Source organism: Falco punctatus, assembly GCF_963210335.1.
Source record: "Falco punctatus genome assembly, chromosome: 13".
NCBI classification, from domain to species: domain Eukaryota; kingdom Metazoa; phylum Chordata; class Aves; order Falconiformes; family Falconidae; genus Falco; species Falco punctatus.
Window position 1 is genome coordinate 4,839,511 of NC_137593.1, and position 23,223 is coordinate 4,862,733.

Below are 23,223 nucleotides of genomic sequence, written 5' to 3' on the forward strand. Positions count from 1 at the left end.
AAACTTGGCCATATTGAGATCCCCAATTTAAGAACGCTCCATTAACACCCCTTGCACATTACCTTCCAGCTTGGTAATGTAAAACTGCATTTGGAGACATAAAAATCAATCTTCGGGCAAGGAACCTTATATTAAATAAAATTTAATGAAAAAAAATCCTAAAACATAATAGCACAAGACCAGTTTTCTTTTATTCTGTTGATTCTTCATACTAATAAAAGTCAAAATCAAGAGGGTTTTAAGAATTTTTATTGACAGTTTTACAAAATAATCCTTAATAAATAATATCTTGAGCAGCACTCAAGACACCTCTTCGTCTGCTTCTTGGTTTTGTTCGATATGCAAAGATAAAAATTGCATTAAGTTCTTTGCATGTTCACTGTAACGCAAGAACCTGTTGCTTATCCTCCAGAATTTCTTCCTCATCATCCATTTGGCTTTCATCCCAGCCCCTTGAAAAAAAACATAGCACAGTGATTTTCAGCAGCTCAAATTCCTCAAGCTACTTCGCTTTAAGCCTTAGTGACATATGTTCACATACATAGCACTAAAAGGCATGAAAACAGCTTTTGCCATATATTTTGCAAGTATACATACAGCTACTCTATTCACTTTTCCCCCAGTTTTTGTCACATACATTGTCAACTCTTAAACAAGCAGGAAGTAAATAACATTGTCACTATTGCGACATTAATGGAGAAATCCCTAATCCTAGAACGGGTAAGCTAGGAAAGTAGGTCTCATATGTAGTATCTGCACTACTTACAAATATTGTTTAGTTTTCTACTGACCTGCAATTTCAATGTTATGAACACTGTAAAAAAAGCCAACTAACCACAAATCTCTGAATCAGCTATATTCACATAGCACCTAGCTAACCTCACAGTGTCTCACTGATCCTTACTAATTATGAGAACATATTTAGAAACCAAAGGCATACAGAATTTTGTGGAACTTCCTTGATTCCAGTCATCTCCTTAGTCTCCAAGGCAATAGGACAGTTAAACGTTGAGTTAATGCTCACAACTCCTCTTTTTCAAGGTACCTTACAACCAAAAGAACTTTGATGTTTTAAGTGATGTGCTTTATAGGTCTCAGTGACGTATATTAACAAAAGCTAATGCATTAAAAAGAAACATAAGCCCAAAATTTATGGCTTGGAGTCTCAGCAACAAAATATATCACTTAATCTGAGCTGCCTGAGACTACTGGCTTGGAACACCAAGGTACACATTAAGACACGCTAACATTTGTAATCAGCATTGTAAAGTGCAGTCACAAAGTCAAGACAGTTTGTATTTCAGTTTTGGCAAGATGTTTGGCACATCGAGCATTTTACAATACCACAAAAACAATCTCAGCACGTTTAATTTACCTAAGAGTATCAAATATGCTGTGGTCTTTTATCTCCAGGTTTTTATGGAAATCTGTAGTATTTCTACATATCTTCTCTGAGTGTCTGTGGAAGGAGGTTACATCTTCAGAAGTTAAGCTGTAATGTTTTTCAGGACCTGAAAAATTTTAGGTCATTTCAGGAACAAATCTAAACAACAAAAAATAAAGCAGTATCTACAATATAATTTTTAAAGAATTTCACAATATCAACAAAAACTTGCCATGAAAAGTCTCAAAACAACTCTAGTTGATGAGGGATGTTATGACAAGCCCTCAGATAAGTTATGACTTTTTATTTCACGGTTCCTGTATCATTATAAGCAATGGAGAGGATTTGCTTTAAGATGTTTATGCCAGCACAATATGAAACCTTATATATAGGGTCCACTAATACTTCTGCAACCTCAAGATAGAGTAGCAAATGTAGCACTCAGGTAGCTGACTAACGATAGTATGTATTTAAATGAAGTAACAGCATACATCCCACATTCATTAATACAAAAAGATCATACCCTAGGGTCACAGTCTATGCTGCTTAAAGGCACACATGCAAGTATGTTACTGTTTTCCCAGCTAGCCAGAAGTTCACAGCAGAGACATTTAAGTGAAACAAAGCGCAACAAAGCCTGTGAAGGGTCTGGAGAACAAATCTTATGAGAAGTGGCTGTGGGAACTGGGGGCATTTAGCCTGGAGAAAAGGAGGCTCGGGGGGACTTTATTGCTCTCTACAGCTGCCTGGAAGGAGGCTCTAGGCAGGTGGGCGTCGGTGTCTTCTCCTAAATAACTAGCAACAGGACAAGAGAAAACAGGCTCAAGCTACACCAGGGGAGGTTTAGATTGGATATTAGGAAACATTTCTTCACTGAAAGCGTGGTCAAGTATTGGAACAGGCTGCACAGAGAAGTGGTGGAATCATTGTCCCTGGAGGTGTTGATGCGGTGCTTAGGGACATGGTTTAGTGGCGGGCTCGGCAGTGTTGGGTTAGTGGTTGGACTTGATGATCTCAAAGGTCTTTTCCAACTTAAATGATTCTATGAAAAGCATGCCAAGAAAGCGGAATGAAAAAGGGAGAGAAAGAATGGGGCAGCTGAACAATAATCTCTCTCCCTATTCTTCTCTGAGCATATTTCTCATGGATTTCATTCTTCAAGCACTAACAAGAGAAACTCTTCCAAAAACACATGGGTTCTGAAGAGTGCATATATATATTAAAAAAGAAAAAAAAAAAAGAAAAAAAAAAAAAAAAAAAAAGAGACAGCTGTCCTGAAATGTGGTATTTGGAAGCCTCAGAAAGGCTGTATAAGAGCTGTTTGAAAAAATACAGCAAAACCCAAAGCTATAAACATTTTAAAAGATAGAATGCTCTAGGATCATAGCCAGGACCTGCCAATACGAAAGCACCATAGCAACTCATAAGGGACGGAGCGTGGTACAGCCTAAGGGATGCAGTCTATCAAGGTTGCTTATGGCACAAAGCGTCTTAGGCACTTGACCTGTCTCCTCATTGAGATGGAACAGAAGCATCCCAATCATTTTTCTTTTCTTGTATTCAAAGAACAAAACCAGAATTCACTCAATTCTGTTCAACCATAACCAACTGACCTTGCCTGCCTGCCACCTCCCCCACGCTCAAAAAACAAGGAGATGGCTTAGAAAGACAGAGGAAAGGAGGCTGAGTCAACCCCAGAATGAGAGGTACTCTGCCTTATTAGTGGCAGTTCTCATCAGGACAGATTTATAAAATTTCCCATCCGTCTTTCCCCCTTCTTGCTACCCTTGCAGCAAATCACATCTAGCTTTTAACAGTATCTGGGGTGTTCATTAGTAAATATACAAGGAAAGGATACCTACTTAAAAGAAACACATGATCTGAAATAGTAACCTAGCACATCCTGCAGATTTTTGCAACAAAATGGAAGAGGTAAAAACAACCTAAAAGTTCCATGAAACAGTTCGCTTCTACTAAATTACAGGTAGGTTAAAGTCCAATTGAATGGAAATAAATCACTGTTCAACCACATAACTCTTGCATTTTCAAGTAGTTTAGTACATTCTTGCACCAAAATCAGTTAGATCTGAGAAGGTAAATGGAATAGCTACTTGTTTTCATTATGCTACTTGTAAACATGAAGCAGGGGGGAAGCAGTATTGCCCCTACCTGTGTAAGTTAGTAATTCTTTTTCCAGAGTAAGTAGGGCTTCTTGGTCAGCAACATATTCCCAAAGACACTCATCTTGTTTAGTCACATCAGCGCACTTGCGTTTTGGCGTCTCAGTATTAAGTGTCAACATACGCGTAGGTGAACTCTTTGGTCTTGGTTGAGTGTTTGTTGTACAATTTCCAGTCAGTTTAGAATGTAGCATATTTGTTGACAAAGGTCTTCTAGAATCATTCCCTGAAGTAACAGAAAAGGTCACAACTTCTAGTAATTCAAGATTTCACACAAAAAAGAGTATTTGATTTCGGCTCATTGATGACACTAATTGTAGTTAAAATTATGAATTGATCTGAACAGATTATTAATTTTGCTTAAGATTTTAGATTATTAAATGTTAATAAAGTAGTTATAATTGTATTTGAAAGTAGCACCTCATATTTCAGGGGTATCTTTCAAAAAAAGAAAACAATTTAAATATTATGTGTAATGACACAGATTTTGGGGGATGAGAGAGACTAAAAATGTGTGCAGAAAGCTTGGTTCTGTCTTTATTTAATTTAAGGTAACAGGAATAAAATATAGACACTTTCAAATATTTTCTGGGATCCAAAATTGACAGCTTCAATTCCTGCACATAGCATTTTTAAAATTAAAATGCCAAATTGGTTGCTTAAAATGAGAGAAATAATCTAAGCTACATTACTTGAATGGAGACAGTTGAAACAGAGAAAAGTAACTAAAAAGCACAGATGTAGTTGTGCATTACTTGTTTCCTTCTTTCTTATAGTTCATGTAATAAGATTTATTTCAGTGGCATGAAGAAATCTTTCATTAGATCAAAGCCATACCGTACTGGATGCCGCAAAACACACAGCAATACATAATCTTGTTCTAGACAGTTTACTATCTAAATATTCAAGCTAAGAGGGGACTAATGGGGTAGAAACTAAGCACAATAAAAAGCATTATTAGTGAACAGCTGGAAGAGATAATTTTCAACTCAAAGGCCATTCTTATGGAAACAACGCCATTATACCCAAAATACCAATACATAGATGAAGATATAAAAATCACCTAAACTCAAGATAATCATCCCAGACAGCACCTCTACGTTTTACACAAGAAAAATTAAACTATAGTAGGACCTCAAAGTTGTCGCTATCCTTACCTGGGTATGGCCTCCACGGTACCATCAAAGGAGAAATTCTATTTTGAGCCTCCATAGTTTTATTCAACTGACTTTCTAAGACACCTTGAACTATAGTCTCATCAGCATACTCACTTAAGCTCCTTTCAGCAATCCACCTTCCATTTCCTGAAATTTAAAAGTATTAGAGGAAATTATTTGCAGGTTTTGTGTTAATATGCATTTACTGTTACTATAATTTGCTGCATTTAATGTGTGTGATGTAAAGAAGTCTTGCAACAAGCTTTCTACACAATGTAAAAAAAAATAAATCATATATAACACACTAACAAGCTTAAATTCAAGTTGTATACTTGATTAAATTAATATTCATGTTCACCAATCAGATGTTGTTTCATATACACCATTAAAAGCAATAGGAACCTACTGGAACCATGCTTTCAGGGGCCACAAAAAAGTATATAAATTTATGGCACTATATTTATGTGATTTACTTCATGGTAGCATGTTTATCCTTTCAGAGCACCAGTTGTGTGTGTTGGCATGACTGTTACCCCAAAGTGACTTCTAGAAGTAAGCTAGACCAAAGTTACATGAAGAGAAGGATATCTTACAGCAACAGCGATAAATATGTATATTGATTGAGGAATTTATTTGTACACCATTACCTGAAAATGTTATACTACTGTCCACGGAGCTAGAGTTAGCACACAGTGAAGAACGTGCTTCAGAAATTACTTGTTTAGGGTTTGTACCCACAGCAAAGAAACCTTCAAGTCCTCGATACCGTGTAGAAACGGATTTCTGTCTTTTGGCTACATCCTGTAACTTGAATAAAACACAAAGATATTATAAACAGGAAAAGAAACAGGCAACTTCATAAGTTGCCCTTGCAAGTTATAATTATAAAACGCCCATTTAATAAAATATGGAATGATTCTGATAGCCTGGTGGAATACATATTCATAAGGATGCTGGTATAAACTTCAATTGCTAATGTTGTGGCAGTTTGAGTCTATTCTACTGTTGACATGAAAAGCAGTTTTTCTTCGTTTGTTTTCACTTATCTTTGTGTACACCAGCTAAAGTACTGTTTAACAATGCCTCCAAATCAAATGTCCCAACCTCCTCTATGATTTTTTTTGCTTTCAATTGTATCTTCAGCAAAAGAACATTTGAATAATTTAGGTTAGATTGACTGACAATCAGTCAAGAGGTGAAGTGACCTTGATAATAAAGTAGAAAGAGCTGCCTTCTCCCCAGTACACCTTTTTTGTGTATCTGAGACTAGTTTGTTCTTTCTTTTGCTTTTTTTGAACGTTAGCAGAAGACTGACAATACAAAGTGGAAAGCACAGAGGCCTTCATCCCCTGCATATGAAATATGGTAGGCAGTGCTAAATCTCTGATTAAAACTATATTCTTGATTGTTTTGGGGTGCAGTTTCTGGAGGAGAATGGGGAAAAAGGGTGGAGTATTTAATGGTAAACACTATCTCAGCTGATTCAGGAACACTGTATGTTGCCTCATGCTAAACAGGTAAAGTAGATTAAGCAACATAATTTATCTATTTAGCAATCAAAGATATAATATTTTACCACTGAAGATGACGTAGTTACAGGCAAAACCAAAGTCTGACTATTGCAGACACTACCCAGTTCTTGTGAATCTTTATTGGTTTGCTGCAGTTGTGCCTCAGGCAGATATTTATTGCTCATTAGTTCAGCAGGGTTAGAGATCTCAGGTAGTTCACAGGAGCCAAGTGATCTTCTCACAGTCTTTAGTTCAATGCTCTCCTTTTGCAACGTGTTTCTTTCAAGATGACTGCAGGCAACCATTTTTTCTACAAAAAAAAAATCATGAAAAGAGGATATTTCTTTTTAAAATGGAAATAAATATGAATTACAACCTGCAAGCCTATTATATTTTCTTCATGAACTTCATATATGAAACCTCCATTTCAGGTACCCTTAAGCCATAAAATTAAAAATTAGAAGAGTTGACTTCCATTAGCTTCCTGTCTGATACCCAGAAATGTCAACATACATAGACTAGACTTACCAGGTAGCAGTACCAGTTTCTTATCTAACACATATCATGTACATCATTGCCCTATGAAAACATTAAATTTTGATAATAATCTTAACACGTTTCCAACTACTACTTCATGCTAATGTAGGGTTTTTTTTACATTTACAGTGCTATAATTTAACCAGAGCCAGTGTAAGAACAGTAATACTAGCAATTTCATAAAATTTCCTTAAAAGCAGTATAATGGTTTGAAATATACTATCAGGCTGTGAATGACTCTGCAAGCTGTTTTTCTTTGTTTATACAAGACATAGCCATTTAATTTTTTTATCTTGTGCCCAAAGAAGTACACAAATCACATCATATTAGTCAGTTCTTGTTTGCTTTTTCACATTTGAAGACTTAAATAAGCAGTTTCTTGAAGTAAGCACAATAAGAACAAGTGCTACAGTCTGAAGTGCTGGAGCAATTGTTCAGTACTTGCAAGAAAAAGAAATTAATTACCCTTATGTTCTAAATATTTCTTAATATTAAAAAGTGACAATATATTCTACACAGCTTTAGGATGCAGAGTAAGATCTTTAGGACTCCTTAAGCCACAAAATAAAGCTGCTAAACTTTCATGGTGATTTTACTGACATGCAACCAGCACTGGAATACTCATTCAGAAATTATGATCTTTCATGTAGAACAGGTAATCATTTATACAGTTTCTCAACCTATCCACATAAAAGCATTTTTCCACATAAAAAGGACATATGCCATACATTAAATCTAATATACTACAGAAAAACTGATTGTAAGATCGCTCCATCTGCTTTTAACGGGTTTGTTTTCAGTATACAACTCATTGAGGCAGTCTCTTCCTCAAATTGGACTCACAGCTGTGAGATTACTGTCACAAAGTATGGCTATCATTTCGAAATAGTTTGCACAGTCCATCGAATTGTTGTCAAGAGACCTGCATAGCTCAGGGAATGGTATATAATTTAATGAATTGTAATCATTTTTTTTCAATTATCATAGTTGACCACTCCATCCTATATGAGAATGATAAAACTGCATACGCTGAAGCATATTGTACAAGTAACTTTCAAAATTTACCTTGAGAAATTTCTTCAGAAGAAACAGGGTTTCTGTCAAGAGGAAAAGGTAAAAACATTGAGCGTCAGTGGAAGTTAAACAACAAGATTACTTTCTCATTATGCCTACAGTTTCTTTTGGCAAAAGTGTTGGTACTGTGTTGTTCTGATCTGCAACTGCTGAACCACTTTGAAAGAGAGGAAGGAGGAAAGACCAGAAGAATACTACATAACAAAACAGATCACACCTAAACATAAATAAATTTTGGGAGATCAGAAGAATTGCACATGTATCATTAATTATTAGGACTCTTAGTTTTGCCTGGTATTACAAGATTAGTCAAGCAAGAGTATCTTAAAAGTACACAACACTGACCAATTACAGACTTGCCTGTATGCTAGTCCCTGCTCCCACTGAGATAAGAACGTACAAAAGAGAAATTCTATCTGTAATTCACGACATACATATATAAAGAAATGTACCTTACATGGTTCAATATTGGAGCAATCATGCAAACAAAACAAATTTCAAAGTGATGGCTCTCTAGTTACAGGAAATAAATATACCTTGGTGGCTCACTGACAAAGTCAAAGACACAAACTTACTATTCACTAACTTTAAAGTCATGTTGTATGCCTATTAACTGCCAAACTGTTCTTAGAATGTCTTACAACCTAGTCATCAAATCACTAGGTCATTCAAATTAAAACTTTCAAGGACAAAAAACAGCAAACACAGACAGGATTCTTGGAAGAAATGCAAAGGAAGGGAAAGCAGTTAAAGCAGGGTTGTGATACTGGCACAACCTATGTCTTGCACCACAGACAAGATTTGTATCTTACCATGCCTTAAAGCAATTTACAATTTACAGTCAAGGATTCTCCCCTTTCATATGAAGTCTGACTGTCTGCAAATAAAAGCAACTGTTTCTTAGGAATGTAACTAAATCACAGGATAGGATTATTCCCTTCTCTCTCCCAAGTAATCTCTGCTTTTCTGATACCTTCCACACTGCTTGAGTGGTTCAGTTTTTCCTTGCTTATTCATTCCCATAGCCCCAGCTTCCATTACCAAAAAGTCAGATGATTCTTCCAAGTCCTTGCCATAAGACTAATTATAAAAACAAAACAAAAACATATTCAACAATAGATTGAAATTATATAAAAAAAAAAAAACAACATTGACTCAAGTGATTAAAGACCCGTAGATTTCATTTTTGTATAATTTCTGTATAGTAAGGGTCCCTTAACACAACAGGTAAAAATTGCAGGAAACTTTTGGAAAGATAAATTTTCCACATTTGTATGGAAAAGATAGACAATGTGCCAACGCTTTTTTTTAATTAGAAATTATTTAATTGTTGATACGTTAAACATTTGAAGTGGAAACATTTAAACAAATCACTGCAGATCACTTTGAAGATTTATGAAGCTCTTTATTAAATACTTACATCATCAAGGAATTCAATTTTCAAAGAGGACTCTGAATTTTCAGAAATGACGTTGGGTACTTCCTCTCTAAAAACAGATGTCCAGTATCTCCTGACCTCTTCAGCTATGAAATATAATTCATTAGATGCATTTCACTTTTTCCTGTTCAAGATACACTTATAAAAATGCAAACTTTTAATTTATTACAAAGTACCATAAATTTGTTATTTCTTTAAGCAGAAATTGCTGAAGTGTGTAACTGTTCAGTAATCACAGCAAAAAAAAATCCCAACAACCCAAGTATTTAATAGTTAGATTCAATAAACAGAAATCTATTACACCTGTTAAGTCATCAACACCATCATCATCTCCTCCTGCAACAGCAGCCTGATGTACACTCAGTGTTTGCACAGGCCTTAAATCTTTAATGCAACTACCAGAAATTCGATCAACAGGAGTTCTAAAAAAGGAGAAGAAATCAATTTTAAATAGTCATCATCTTTTAATATATATCACACCACAGTCATTAAAAAAAAAAAGCCACACTACTTTGTGCAGCAGTATTAACTGCTGCTGAAAAGCAGCAACTCCTTAATTTCACTGAGATGACCTCACACCTCAGGGACTAACAAAACAACTCTGTAGTGTTTATAAAAGTATCCTGAAGATTGTACTTCCTTTTCTGTATAAAAGCCCTGTAGCAAACGCCCCAAAATCAAGCAACTAACTAAATTACCAGTCTTCAAATTCTACAATAAATTAATAGTAAAAGAGAATCCCTCCAAATACTCCCTGTTCAGTTATTTGAAATATTAAGTCATCAAGTCTGGTTATAATGGTTATTTTATGAAAATAAAGCACCCTGTACACAGTCACCTTAACTTTTGATAACATACCTAATATTTTAAGTTTCAATGGAATTTTTGTTAATGCTATTAAGTATTTCTTTCATTAGTAACAGCAACTTCAACAATACCTTCTGTATTTCTTAAGCAAGAGTTTCTCCATGTAGCTCAGGCCATCCTTCTTGAATTCAATTTGAATAGGTTCCTTCATAACAGTAAGATTGGCCTGTACATCACAAATTCCCACAGATTCTATTAGAATTATTAAAAAAAAATAAAAAAAAAATGTATGCAGCTATTCAGGTTTATAAACTTGCTGTTTAGCATTTTGAATGAACGTCACACTAGTGGTCTATGCCTGGTTAAGTCTTTGCATAATTCCAAATTTACATGGCCAGTGGTATTATATTTACACAACACAGTCAGTAGTGGGGATAGCCAGTAAAAACTCACGTATTACAGCCTCCTACATGAAGGAAAATTACCACATCGGAGGCAGGGGGAGCGGGCAGGGGAGAGCAATCCATGACTCCAGAGATAAAAATCCCACCATATCAGAGGAAAGAAGGAAAAAATAATAAAAATTTAAAAGTCAGCATAATATTTTTAATACAAAAATACACAACAACTGAACACCATTCATGGACTAATACTTCAACTGATTGCATCTTTTCACTGGGACAAAGAAGTGAGAGCCTGTGGAAGGCAAGCAGAAAGTGCAGTTTGCTACAACATAGGAAATCCTGAGCCATGCACATTCCTTGTCTCTGTTGAAAGCTGCAACTTCATGCTTGAGGATTCCAGTTCATATTAAAGTCTCATGTGAGAAACAATGCCATAAAAAGGTACAGGGACACAAGCTAAACAATCTGGCCAATGCCACAGTTCTTCATAAGAATTGGGATAAATACTAATCTGCACATTATTAAAAAAAACTTCAGAGGTTGTTAATTTATAAAGGAACACAGAGAGAAAACGTACAAAGAAACATTTGCTATTCTAACAGAACATCTACCTTCACAATCAAAAATCTGCTAACTCACCAAAATGTTTTCTAATGTTTTTAAAATGCCATTAAAACAGAAAAAATCGTACCTGATAGGACCTCACTGGCACACAGTTGTTCTCCTTCCCTCCACTGAAGCAAAGCTTCCTGAAAAGACCTTGCAGATTCCTCCTCATTAAACGTTCCATTTAGTAATAATCCTTTGTCCTGAATTTCAAGGTCTGTACAGTTTGATTCCGAGGAAAGTTCCTAAACCAGTTCCACAACATAATTAATACAGCACATATGATAATAATCCTCTCCCCAGCTACAGACAACAGCAACAAAATTTTCAGTATCAGCTATGGAAATGCAGCTCCCTATTTTCTAGGCTTAGTCTTGCTAGCTACCCTGTTCATTGAGATCACTCAGTTTTTATGTGGTCTTGCTCACTGCTGAATTACAATGCTCTATCAAAAATCAAATAAGGTACACAAAAATGTTCGTATAAGCATACAAAAAACCCCATTTAACTTAAATGCTTGTAGTAGTCAGAAAGCAGTAGCCATGGACAGTCCACATCCTATGTGATCGGATGGCTATTATATCAGACATGAACAGGGGTCAGTGGGCTGTGCAAGTCTGATAGCCTGATCCCTTCCTTGGCGCACTCAGAAAAACTTAAGGCCACTTTACCTAAGATGTCCTAAACAATAAAAGGAATACTTTTTCCTGCACTGTACAGTACCTCAGCACTACCTACTGACACCAGCAGAGATGAAAGCTTGTCTAATATGACCTGATGCTTTCTATCTATTTTCTTCTGCTCATGATTAATTTTCAATTCATTCAGATTTACTTCCTTGATGAAGTCATCAACAACTGCCAATTTTCCAGCGTGTACACTGGCTTCTGTCTGTTATTGAAACATTATGAAACCATTAATTTATTGTAAACCTACTCAAACTTTCCATCAAACAGCATATTTAAAGCAGGTAGGTAACCACATATTGAAGAGTAATGGTGACATAAACACATAATAATTTCAATAATCAATAGTGTGCAAGTGTGTGAAAAAAAATTCAACAATCTGAATATTCCATTAGGTACCACACAGGACAGCCTAAGTGAGGCATTTCATGCAGCACGTATCATTTAAATTTATGAGCTATGTACTTTATTAATGAAGTTCTGCTTACTGAAGCTCTACAGATGTGCTTCTGTCTACTGAAGAGGTAGTCAACAACAGGAAAATGTTCATTTAGGGGACTAATTGAAATACCAATTCACACAAAAAAAATAGCCCAGGAAAGTCCAAATTACAATGAACTAGAAGAATTTGACTGAAAATAGCTACAGAAGGAGGGTAAGTTTCACTCACACTGGGACTTTACTGCTTCGCAAACTTTATTAGAACAGAGAAAATTGCTGCAGAAATGTAATATGAAGATTTTGATTACCAACTCTTGATTGATTCTCAAGCAAAAATAATAAATGTTTTATATTCATCCTTCCCCTATGCCCCCCTCCCTATGCACAGAAGGAAAGATCCTTTTCTATAAAATCCTCAAGTAAGACACATTCTTACCATGAAAGTACAAGAGCAGAAAAGGTACAGGCAGAAAGTGTAATCAAAGTCAAACATGTCAAGCAGCCATTGCAAAAGTAGAACGTACTCACATCTCCTCCTTTCCACCTACTCTACACTCTAATCAACACAGAGACTTTGCAGTTGCTGGTTGCACATTAAGTGGTACTTGTGACTTGCCAGTACACAGGGCAACTGCCTGCTGCAAACAGTGGTTACTGTTTCCCTTCGGCAGCCTTCTGCCAATTCTTACATTGCAATGCAGGATGCATAAGGTTCAAAGTTTACCACATGAACATGTGTGCTTTGCCTTTTTCCTCAATCTTAATAGGCCACAGTCATCCACAATTGACAGCAATTCTGTTTCCCCCCCCAACATCACCAGCATGCTGCTAACACACGTGGAGATCACAGAAGCATACACTTAAAGAGGGGAATTTCTCTCTGTAACTGCCCTTCTCCTTGGCTCATTCTGTTTCCTACAGCACATACATTCAAAAGTACATAGCTAAAGATTGGGTTTTCTTTTGCACCACATGAAAAAATAATCTTAAGCTTACAGCATAAGTCACATTCCTTTGAAGGAGGTAATTTAATTGATGCAGCTTGATACATCTGCTCTCTTTCAGCATGCATAGCTGCGTTATGTATAGCTCTTTTTTGTACCCTGGCACACGGTATATAGTAGCAGATCAATATTTGAAAGGCTCACCCTGCTGTGTTATTTGTATAAACAACATGAACATCCTCATTGAGATTTTGCTCAGTCACGTCAAAATACTTAAGCAAGAACTGCAAAACTGATTTTAGAGAATACTTGCAAAGCTTATTTGTTCCAGCCTCGTATTAACCCTCCCAGCATCTGAATTTAGACACAATTTTTTCCCTACTTCAGTGTCTAACCAACCTAAACTGGTTAGGCATCAAAAACATCTACTCACAAAGCAGCAGGCAGGAAGGGGGTAGGAAAGAGTCCAAGGCAAAAGCAACATGACCCATCAAGAAAGCTGGAAAGCACCTCTCTGGATTCTCACAACTAGTGTGATTGCCTGGAAATTTTCTGGTGCATATTTTCTCTAAAAATGGCCTTTCCTCCTCACTCAGACAGCTAAAACTATTTTGAGAATTACATAACCTCACTTGGTCTGTAATATCCTTCCCCCTTTGAAAACGTGGAATTACAGCTACTGTTTTCTATTCCAAATGCAAAAGACATCTTTTGCATCCCTCTACTCCCTGCACCCTTTCGTTAGCTCCCTTTATTAATAGAGGCAGTTTCTAATTAGTTTCAGGGTAGGACTGGAGTAAAGAGGGAAGATGAAAAGGCAGGAAGGGGGAGGGACAAAGAGAATCATGACAACTAAGGTGGAATTCTCCTGACGCAGACAGAATGATCACAGCACTCCATGATTCTCTGTTTAAATCCTTGTACTCTTCCACTGAAATGCTGTATAATCTTTAATCCCCACAAATAAACTTACAACATCTCAACCTAGTTTGTTTACCACCAAAAAAGAGATAAGTGGCTTATCGCTTTAAAAAAAAAAAAAAAAAAGGTCTAAAAGCTGACACATTACAGATGTCAAGACTTATCATGGTTATCTTACTACTGCCATCACCCAGTTTTCAGTTCTGCGTTTAAAAGATCTGCTACACTCTTAAAAAAATATATCCTACACAGTCTGCATTTAGATGCATGTGGTGAAAAATTTTTATATCCGTGCAAAACAGCTCATGCAAAAACTTTTATACCCACTGCAGAACTCAGGATAGCACATCATCACAAAAAGTTTATTTATTGCTGGCTTTTTGTTACTCACAGGATGGCATTTCCTTCTGTAACTACCTTAAATTCTCACCTGAAGTTTTTCCATCAGATGTTGTAATCTTTCTACTAACATACTGTAAGCAAGGATCATTTTGGCAAGGATGTATTTATCAGACCAACAGCTTTAACAATTTACTGCATTAATAAAAGGATTGTATTTCTGGGAAGAAAGAATGAGATCATCAAATAAATTTTAGCAGGATAACAGAATGGCATATCCACCGACATCCTCGAAAAGTAAAACCTGCCTTCATGAAATCATGAAAATTTTGGTAGAACCAAAATAGTTAAATCAACTTACACTCAGTCAAGACCCTATCTACATTTTCTATGTTTATGTTAGCTTGCATTCTCACCATAAAGTAACTTTAATTCTTTGTAATCATAACACTGAAATAAGAATCCAAACATTTTTTCATAAACTATTCCTGACATGGCGTCTCTTGGATTCATTAAATACAGCTACAAAACAGTCATCATTAACACAGGAATGAAAGAAAATGAAAACAAGCATAATAATACAAATTCAAAAAGGTATTAAATAAGTAAATAGTACCGTTCATCAAAATCAAATTTAGAACAACAGTAAGAGAACGAAAACAGTGGGTTTGTCCAAAAGATAAAATCAAATATAATGTACGATTTGGTCCATAAAGGAGTTGTTACAACCCATTTATGAAATGCAATCAAATATTATGCATAAGAAATTTAAGTTTGTTACAATTAAGTGTTATACAATAATTCTAGGAGGAAACTTTACTACTGTAATTATAAAAGTATATTTTTTTTATTGTTCCATATGCAACAAAGCCGCATGTTAGAAGCTGAGTATTACGGTGCTGAATATTAAAATTACACACAACTTAAGTCTCCACTGTACTGTATAACATTTTACTTTCATCACACTTCACTCCTTTGGGACTGGAATCCAAGTATGAAAGAATCAGGAATGCCAGAAGTGGCATCTGACACAATTATAAGTAGGAATTCAGAGTTTCAAGGTTCTTTATAACTATATTTAAAATACACGCAACAGATTGTTAAATATACTCACACGGGTATATAATAGTCTTTGACTAATGAACAAAGACCTTTGACCATTTTTAGTACTTACAACCTATTTTTTTTCTAAACTGCCTGACATCCAACAATTTGGAAAAGTTTCAAATAGACCAGTAACAGTATCTCAAAGAGCCTGTGTAAAAACCTCCTGAGCCAGCAATTCGCCACCTATTTCCAATCACATAACACTACCGTTGGTTCAATGGAACTCAGTTTTCCCGAGGCATGCATAACTATAAAATCCATCAAGGTGCAAGGAAAGACAGCGTGATTATTCCCTGCCCCCCTTAAGTATTGCAACAAACCAGCTACGCTATTTGCTTCTACCAAAATTCTTTTAACTGAACAACTTTCCATTGAATAAGAAAGACACACGGGAGAGCCTAAAAGCAATCCCTTTGAAACATGAGCAGTGCCAAAACAACGCGTCCTTATCCAGCGGTTGCCCTAATCTTACAAGCGCTGTTGGTGAGCCGGGACCAGTGGTGAAGCACTCGGGAGCACAGCCGCACCGAAAGCGCGGGGGGGCTGGGGGGGGGGGAGGGGCATTAAGGCAAAAGTCAGCCGTAGTCCGATGCAGCACCGCAGCAGCGATGCCTGGCGCGCAGCCCCGCGCAGAAGCCGGGCAGCAAAGAGAGCGCAGCAGTGAGACATGCGCGCCGAGAGGCGGCAGCAGTCGGCGGGGGCGCAGCGCGGCCTGCGGGGGCACAGCGCCGCCTGGCGGGGAGTGCGGGCACTGCAGCAGCGGCGCCCCCCCGGCCGGGGCAGCCGGCCCGCCCCTCCCTCACAGGTAGCCCCCCGGGGCGGGGGGGGGGGCTGCCCCGGGAGGGGTGCAGGGGTTTGGGGTGGGGGGGACACGACTGCCCCGGGGGGCGCTGCTCAGCCGGCTGCACAGAGTTCTTAACGTCTTCGTCACTGCGGCTTCGGCAGAACAAGCGACCGGCTCATCTAAAAGCCGGGATTGACCGTACAGGTGGGATTCGCACGTTAAAAACTCGCAGGGGGAAAGAAAAATAAAATAACATGAAATACAAATCAAACGGCACAGTTTGCACTGCTGAGGATGTTCGCCTTTGCTGCACACAGGGCATTAATTTGTAACTTAGTGTTAATGAAATTGAGGGGGGCAGGGCAAGAAAAAACCCCAACACAATAAACTGACAGAACAAACATCCTGGTGGCTTTGATGTTGGATAATTCAAACAGAAATTTAAAATCCACAGGTATTTTTTTCTTAAGGAAAACCATTCAAAAGACACACACAAATAAAATACACGTTCCTTTTATTTTGAGTGTTAGCAGCTCCAACTGATTTAATTTGCCATAAAAGCAACACAAATTCACTGTGGCATGTATTACAAAGCAGCGAGAATGTTCAGGAATTTTCCCAGAGAGGTGCTACTTTTGGAAAAATAAAAATGGTATTTCTTATTCAACAATGGAACTACTCTATTTGCACAAGTTACTTCAAAAATCTAATAGTACGAGGCTACGTCACATTTTGGAGGCGAGGTTTCCAGTTTATACTTGGTAAAAGGCAAAAATCTACTTACTAAATATATAAAATCACTTATAAAATCACCTCCTATTTGATAATACTAATTTCCACTTTAACATAGCCTGCAAGTGACAGAGAGAAGTCAGAACTAAAAATCTGTCCTGGTGCTTATCAAGGTATTTAAAATTACAAAATATTCATGGGCCACTCAATTTTGCCCTATTTGCCTGTAACCATACATCTTCTTTCAATCCTGCGGTAGTGTTCTTCAGTTAAGTAAGAGATCAGTCTCCTTCAGTCACATTCACACGCTGGGCAAATTACTAAAAATACAGCTTAAAGAAACTCCCTGTTAAAGAACTGGGAGCAGTTCTGATAACAGAATCGTTTAAGCTGTTTCTTTGCCATTCAGGGACATCAGCATATAAAACCTCCCATCACCTTGTGCACCCTAAGTAGTTATCATACAGAGAAATCCTAGAAATAAAGTGGGTATCACCAAAATATTTCGGGAAACAGACAAGAAAAAACATGACTATGATTTCAAAACCAGAAAGATAAGATATGCAAATAAAGTAGGATCAAATTGATCTCAAATATTTAAGTAACTTTTTCCTCTAAGGTGCTGCACACCTCTAAGGTGCTACAGCACCTCAAGCTGACCATCTAAGAGAAGTCTTATTTTTCCCAGCAGAACAAACTGCAAAAATCTTCAATTCACCAGAAAAGCTAAAGCTAAAAGTTCAAATGAGCTCCTTGACTTCATAATTTCAAAGTAACAATACTGCCATCAAAATGATTCCTTTCTATGGAAGGTGCGGAGTCAGGTAGGACAACGACTTCCGCAGACTACCATAATACAACTGCGCGGTACAGAAAAGTTAACATATGGAAAGGTAACATCATATTTAGACCTGCACCTATGTTTTCAGCATGCACCTATGTATTTCCGTATATAGGTCTCTTCCATAAAGGAGCCTGGATGTGAGTTCCAGGTCACCTTGTCTGTGCAGAACACACATAGCTTATGACCTGGGCACACCCCAGGTAACTCATTTTACAACTTATTGCTCCATATAACATATGTATGTCTAGATACTGCCTATCTATAAAGCTCCTATACATACACATTATGTTCTGTTGTTATAATTTTTAAGCCATTTACTTACCAGCTGTATGCCCTTAATTTCACATAGTTCACATGCTATCCCCTTCACTGCAGGTTTTTCAGGAGCTACAGCGTTTACCACTTCATGCTTAAAAGGTTCTTTCACTGGCTCTAGGGGGGGAAGGAAAAAAAAAACCAAAATAAACCCCATACAAACAACAACCAAAAAACCCCAACCACAGTACTCCAGTCTCTGATTTCTTTATTGCTTCATTATAGCAGCTTCCAGCAACCAGAACCTCTGCCAGAAGTTTGTGAGTTTTCATTTAATAACAAAGTTGTCTTTACCTGGAATCTGTTCCTTGAGTATTTGAAACTTCATTTTTCCCGAAGAAGCCTATATGGAAGAATATTTACATATATAAGGTGCTAATGAAAATGAATGAAATTGTAACTTTTACAGAATTCAAATAATAAAATTTCTAGGAAAACATCTAAGCATGTATTTAAAAAGAAAACTCTATGTGTTGCTCATGACAGCCATGAAATCTATGACCAGTTTCCCTCCCCATTCATGAAATGACATCATCCTTGTTTGCCCAGCCAGGTACGTGCCGTTTGCCACAAGCACAGACCTGCAGGACTTCCATAACCACCGTGACTTAAGCTCAAATGTCAAGCAGTGAAGTCTACTGCACAGGGGAGGTGTTAGCTTGTTTTCCTTCTTCTCCTCATTACATGATCTACCACCCCAGTAACTAATAATTGTCAACATTTTTGCTCCTCAGTTTTTCCCCTGCAGATGGAGTCCACGCTTCATCCTCACTTCTGCCCCACTCCTATACATCTGCAGGCATTTTAATTTCACCCTTTTGAAAATTCTGCTCCATGCATCTTTTCCTTAGCCATCACAGCTGAAATCTGAAGTCTCTGAAGTAGTAACAGCTCTGACTTAACTTGTCTCAGAAAAGGGGAAAAAGAAAGAGGTGGGTGAAAAAAAAACCTTTTCATTCTGATCCCCTCTTCCACTCACAGGCAAGTACGCAATTTTATTGAAATTGAGTGTGTTGGCTGAGAAGACCTTCATACCCAACTGCTGCTGCTTCAAAAGACTTCAAATAGCAACTGCGATGGCTTGGTCTGAAGTTCTCAGTCTGTTTTTCTCTTCAGACTTATATAAGCTTTGTTTCAGCCAGTTTCAAATGGTCTCTCTTAATTAACAGCTCTCATTTCAACATAGCATATGTAGCATGGCTTACACACACAAAAAAAAAATCATAAAAGAAAGCCCTCTTTTTATGTCCCACCTGGTCCAATTTGCATGCCCCTCCAAACACATCAGTGTCTGCTAATGGAAAGAGGAAGTATCTCTTAGGCTGAATTAGTTTGGATTTGGGGATCCCCTACAGACTTTTCATACTAATTCATGGAACAAGTAAACAACATAAGCTCTGTTATCGCAATTGGTATTTTAACAGCACTTGTGAATGTTATTTGATGATGCATACACCTAATGCTTGCTTCCATGATGTATAAAGCCTCAAGGACAAGAGCCTAAGCTATTAAAATGATGAATTTATTTTACCATAGAATGAAATATTAAGACTAGGTTATTACAGTTGCAAGTGATAACACTCCCTACAAGGTCCAGTCTTCAGCTACTTACAAATTTGACTGACTTCTACCATTCCCATACGTCTGCCTTATCCTTAATATTTCTTGAGAGTTTGAGCAAAATTGCCCTAGGCATTTTCAAAAGAAAATAAGTGGAAAATACCCCGCTGTGTACAGATTAAAACGAAAACAAATTTTTCAATGATTTAGCAGGAAAGTTCTACATCCCTCCATTTAGGTCTGAGCAAGGACATCATAGAACAAAAGTCAATTGACAAACTTAATCCACATTTTAAAACACGCAGAAGCACTGGGACCAGTGCTGTTCAACCTATTTGTCAGCAACATGGACAGTGGGATCAAGCATACCCTCAGCAGTTTGCTGCCGACACCAAGCTGTGTGGTGTGGTCAGCGCACTGGAGGGAAGGGATGCCCTGCAGAGGGGCATTGACAGGCTGGAGAGGTGGGCCTGCACAAACCTCATAAATTAGACACTTGCAATATTAAATCTGTAGACAAAATGATAATTTGCTATCTATTACAACGAAAAAGCAACAGATCACCAAACAGATCCTGATGTTCCTCCAGCTCAATGGAACCATAAGTGTGGCATGGAAAAATAAACAATCAGAAATTTTACTCAGAAGGTGCTTAACCCTTTATTTTTACAGTATTTAAAATTCCCATGTTACATAGTATAAATCTAATTCTAAATCTCACTTTGTTTTAAATAGCTTTACCTGAAAATACATTGATAGTTTACTACCTTATTATTTTTTTCTTTGCTTCGTGACAGAACTCGGGCTTGGATGGTCATTGGTCCTGCCTGTCCGGATTTCCAGTGATAAGCACTTGATTTCCTATGAACCAAGAGCAAGAAAGAACTTACAAATTATGTCTTCCGTAAGCAAGAGAAGCACAAAGGCTTTCCTTCAGGTTTTCCAACGATAACAAAGTATCACAGTAACAAAATACTTGTCTATATAATCATAGGTTCCCCAAAACACAAACACCTTCCACTGAAACCTGCTTCACATGTACTTTAGTAGTAGTAAATACATCAAAAGTAAAAGAAAGTACTTTTCAGACCCTCAAATTGGCCTAAGTTTTTAAATGCAAGAAAATCTCATCAATTCTCTAATGTTGGTTTTAGAAGAATAAAAAGTAATAGTACACTTTAGCTAAGTCTTCATTGTCCCAATTTACTTTAAGGTATTCATCCAACACAGCTAAAATACAGCACCTTTTAATAAGCCACGGACACACATTTCTATGAGCATCAGTTTAGATATTGACTACTATTATGAACATGGAAGATAGTGGGGAAGAATTTCAGACTAAGGGAGATTAAAGAGTGATGTTCAGCTTTAGCATACCGCATAATGCACTACTTCATAATATTTAGCAAGTGTTCCAATGATTGATCTACTTTGTTTTACAGAGAACCAAACACAGAGTAAAACAAACTAAAGCCTACAAAACAAGCCATAAGGAAAACATAGAGGAGGGAAGAGGGATGGTCTTCCCAACAGTGGTGCAAATGACAGTGAATCCTGTCATTTGAACTCACCCTAACAACACTATCAGAGCTTACAGGTACAAGGCTGTGAGAACAGTACAAGAACAAGAGCCAGACACTATCTGGAAAACAGTGCCTCAACAGCTCCAGGAAAAGTCTACCAAGCTGCAAACAGCAGGCCCTTAGCATTACCAAAAGTAAGACACCAAAGTACCCAAAGCCCTTGTATCTTCAGTGACAAAGTGTATCAGGCAGAAATGAAATGGAAGCAGATGTTGCAGAGATTTGCTAACATTCAGAGTGAGCCAATAACAGAGCTGAGAGATTTAGACTTCCACCCTAGCACTTGTTTCATTAAATTATGCCTACTTCCCAAGCCATGTTTTCCATCATACAGAAAATATCTTTCTGAGAAGCTACACAGATGCATGCAAAACAGGGTCAAAGCAGAATTAAGAACAGCATCCCCTTTAGAAACATCAGTAATAAGACTGAAATAGTGCAGGAGAAACTACTTTCTGTCTCCTGCTTTAAAACTAATATGAGAAATCCAGTTGGAATGGGAAAAGAGGAAATAAATGAGGAAAAGGGATCTCTGATGCTGAAGGAATATCTCTGCAAGGAAGGATTTATTAGTTTACTTAAAAAGCAATAAACAAAACAACAAAAAAATAATTTAAATGCCACATGGGAGTTTAAAAATAAGAAAGTCTTAGAGTAGCAAGTTTATAATTGGGAAGAATGATTCAAGAAAGGAGACTGAACACTCTTGTGAATTCCAGACTTTGCAAGAGACGCTACCTGGAGTGAGGAGACGTGTGGACAGAGCATCTCATTGCATTCCTTTTTTTCAAACAGAAATTTAACCTACCTTCTCTCTTCTTTTTCTCTGCTCATCTTTAACTGTAGTTGCCGTAGTTTCTTCTCCATCTCTTCATTTTCTGTTTCTAACTGCACTTTCTCCAACTGCAATTCTCTGACAGTTCTGGAGGAGTTAAAGTAGTAAAATGTTAATTAGAAATTACATGAAAGACAGCAGGGAATCTGAAGAAGTTTAAAGTGGCAAGAAAAAAAAAAGCTACAAAAATTGTCATTAAAGGCACATCACCCTTCTACCTCTCAGTAAGACTGAAAAAAATTCTGGAAAATTTAGGGCAGGTCAGGTCCAAACTCCTTGGCCTCAAGACTACCTTATTACAGAGGGGTATGCTGACAGTGATAGGGCCGCTCCAATATAAGCTTTAGACTAACCAATATAAAACTGATCCAATTGTGTCTGTATTCACAAAGGTTTGTTGCTTAATTATATTAAAATAAATTATCCCAGTGAATTCTTTAGCATTGCTTGTTTACAAAGTATATATGTTAAACATATAGACAGTTATAAGACCTATAACTTAGAAAGTAGATTAAAGCTTAAGAAAAGAAAGGCTTAAGGATAAAAGCACAGGGAAAAAACAAGGGAAAAAAAAAAAAACACATCATGATTCTTCTTGCTCTTACACAAATAAGCTCTTCTACTTAATGTTGCATTAAAACTTATTTAAAAAGATGAAAAAAACATCTCTATCACAATCAGATAAAATGCACTTACTTTGCTTTTAATCTCACTGAGGTTCCAGTTTTTGAGCCTGGAAGTACTACAAAATCATTGATGTCCATGATACACAGTGTAACTTCTTCTAAAAAAGAGAATTTAAATGATCTACAGTTAGCAACCTGTTGAAATGGGAATTCAATTGAAATTAAAACAGTAAAAACTTGTTACAAATCCAAAAATATTAGTGTATAGAAGGAGAGAAATGGAGCACAGAACTTGTTATAAAGTGCCAATAAAATCCTAGAGCAATTCTAAATTAAATTTAACTGAAAGAAAAACTTTTTATTACATTTATGATACCAGGGAAAAAAAATTTACTTGTCTGTTTCATT

At 37.0% G+C, this 23,223-nt stretch overlaps 1 protein-coding gene across 1 annotated transcript in view; it reads right to left on the bottom strand.

Annotated features, from left to right (window-relative positions):
• Nucleotides 1-233: 233 nt before the first annotated feature.
• The window catches only part of ZBBX (zinc finger B-box domain containing), a 39,831-nt gene continuing 16,841 nt past the window's right edge, over nt 234-23,223 (bottom strand). The window contains exons 4-20 of the mRNA XM_080409483.1: nt 22,886-22,973; nt 22,163-22,276; nt 20,539-20,632; nt 18,506-18,554; nt 18,219-18,322; nt 11,184-11,343; nt 10,220-10,340; nt 9,585-9,703; nt 9,264-9,367; nt 8,817-8,923; nt 7,835-7,866; nt 6,298-6,542; nt 5,369-5,528; nt 4,722-4,868; nt 3,554-3,790; nt 1,376-1,511; nt 234-452 (exon numbers count right to left, since the gene is read on the bottom strand). Coding sequence (XP_080265609.1) covers nt 377-452; nt 1,376-1,511; nt 3,554-3,790; nt 4,722-4,868; nt 5,369-5,528; nt 6,298-6,542; nt 7,835-7,866; nt 8,817-8,923; nt 9,264-9,367; nt 9,585-9,703; nt 10,220-10,340; nt 11,184-11,343; nt 18,219-18,322; nt 18,506-18,554; nt 20,539-20,632; nt 22,163-22,276; nt 22,886-22,953 — 2,073 coding nt within the window. The 5' untranslated portion in view covers nt 22,954-22,973 and the 3' untranslated portion in view covers nt 234-376. The remainder of the gene's footprint in view (nt 453-1,375; nt 1,512-3,553; nt 3,791-4,721; nt 4,869-5,368; nt 5,529-6,297; nt 6,543-7,834; nt 7,867-8,816; nt 8,924-9,263; nt 9,368-9,584; nt 9,704-10,219; nt 10,341-11,183; nt 11,344-18,218; nt 18,323-18,505; nt 18,555-20,538; nt 20,633-22,162; nt 22,277-22,885; nt 22,974-23,223) is intronic.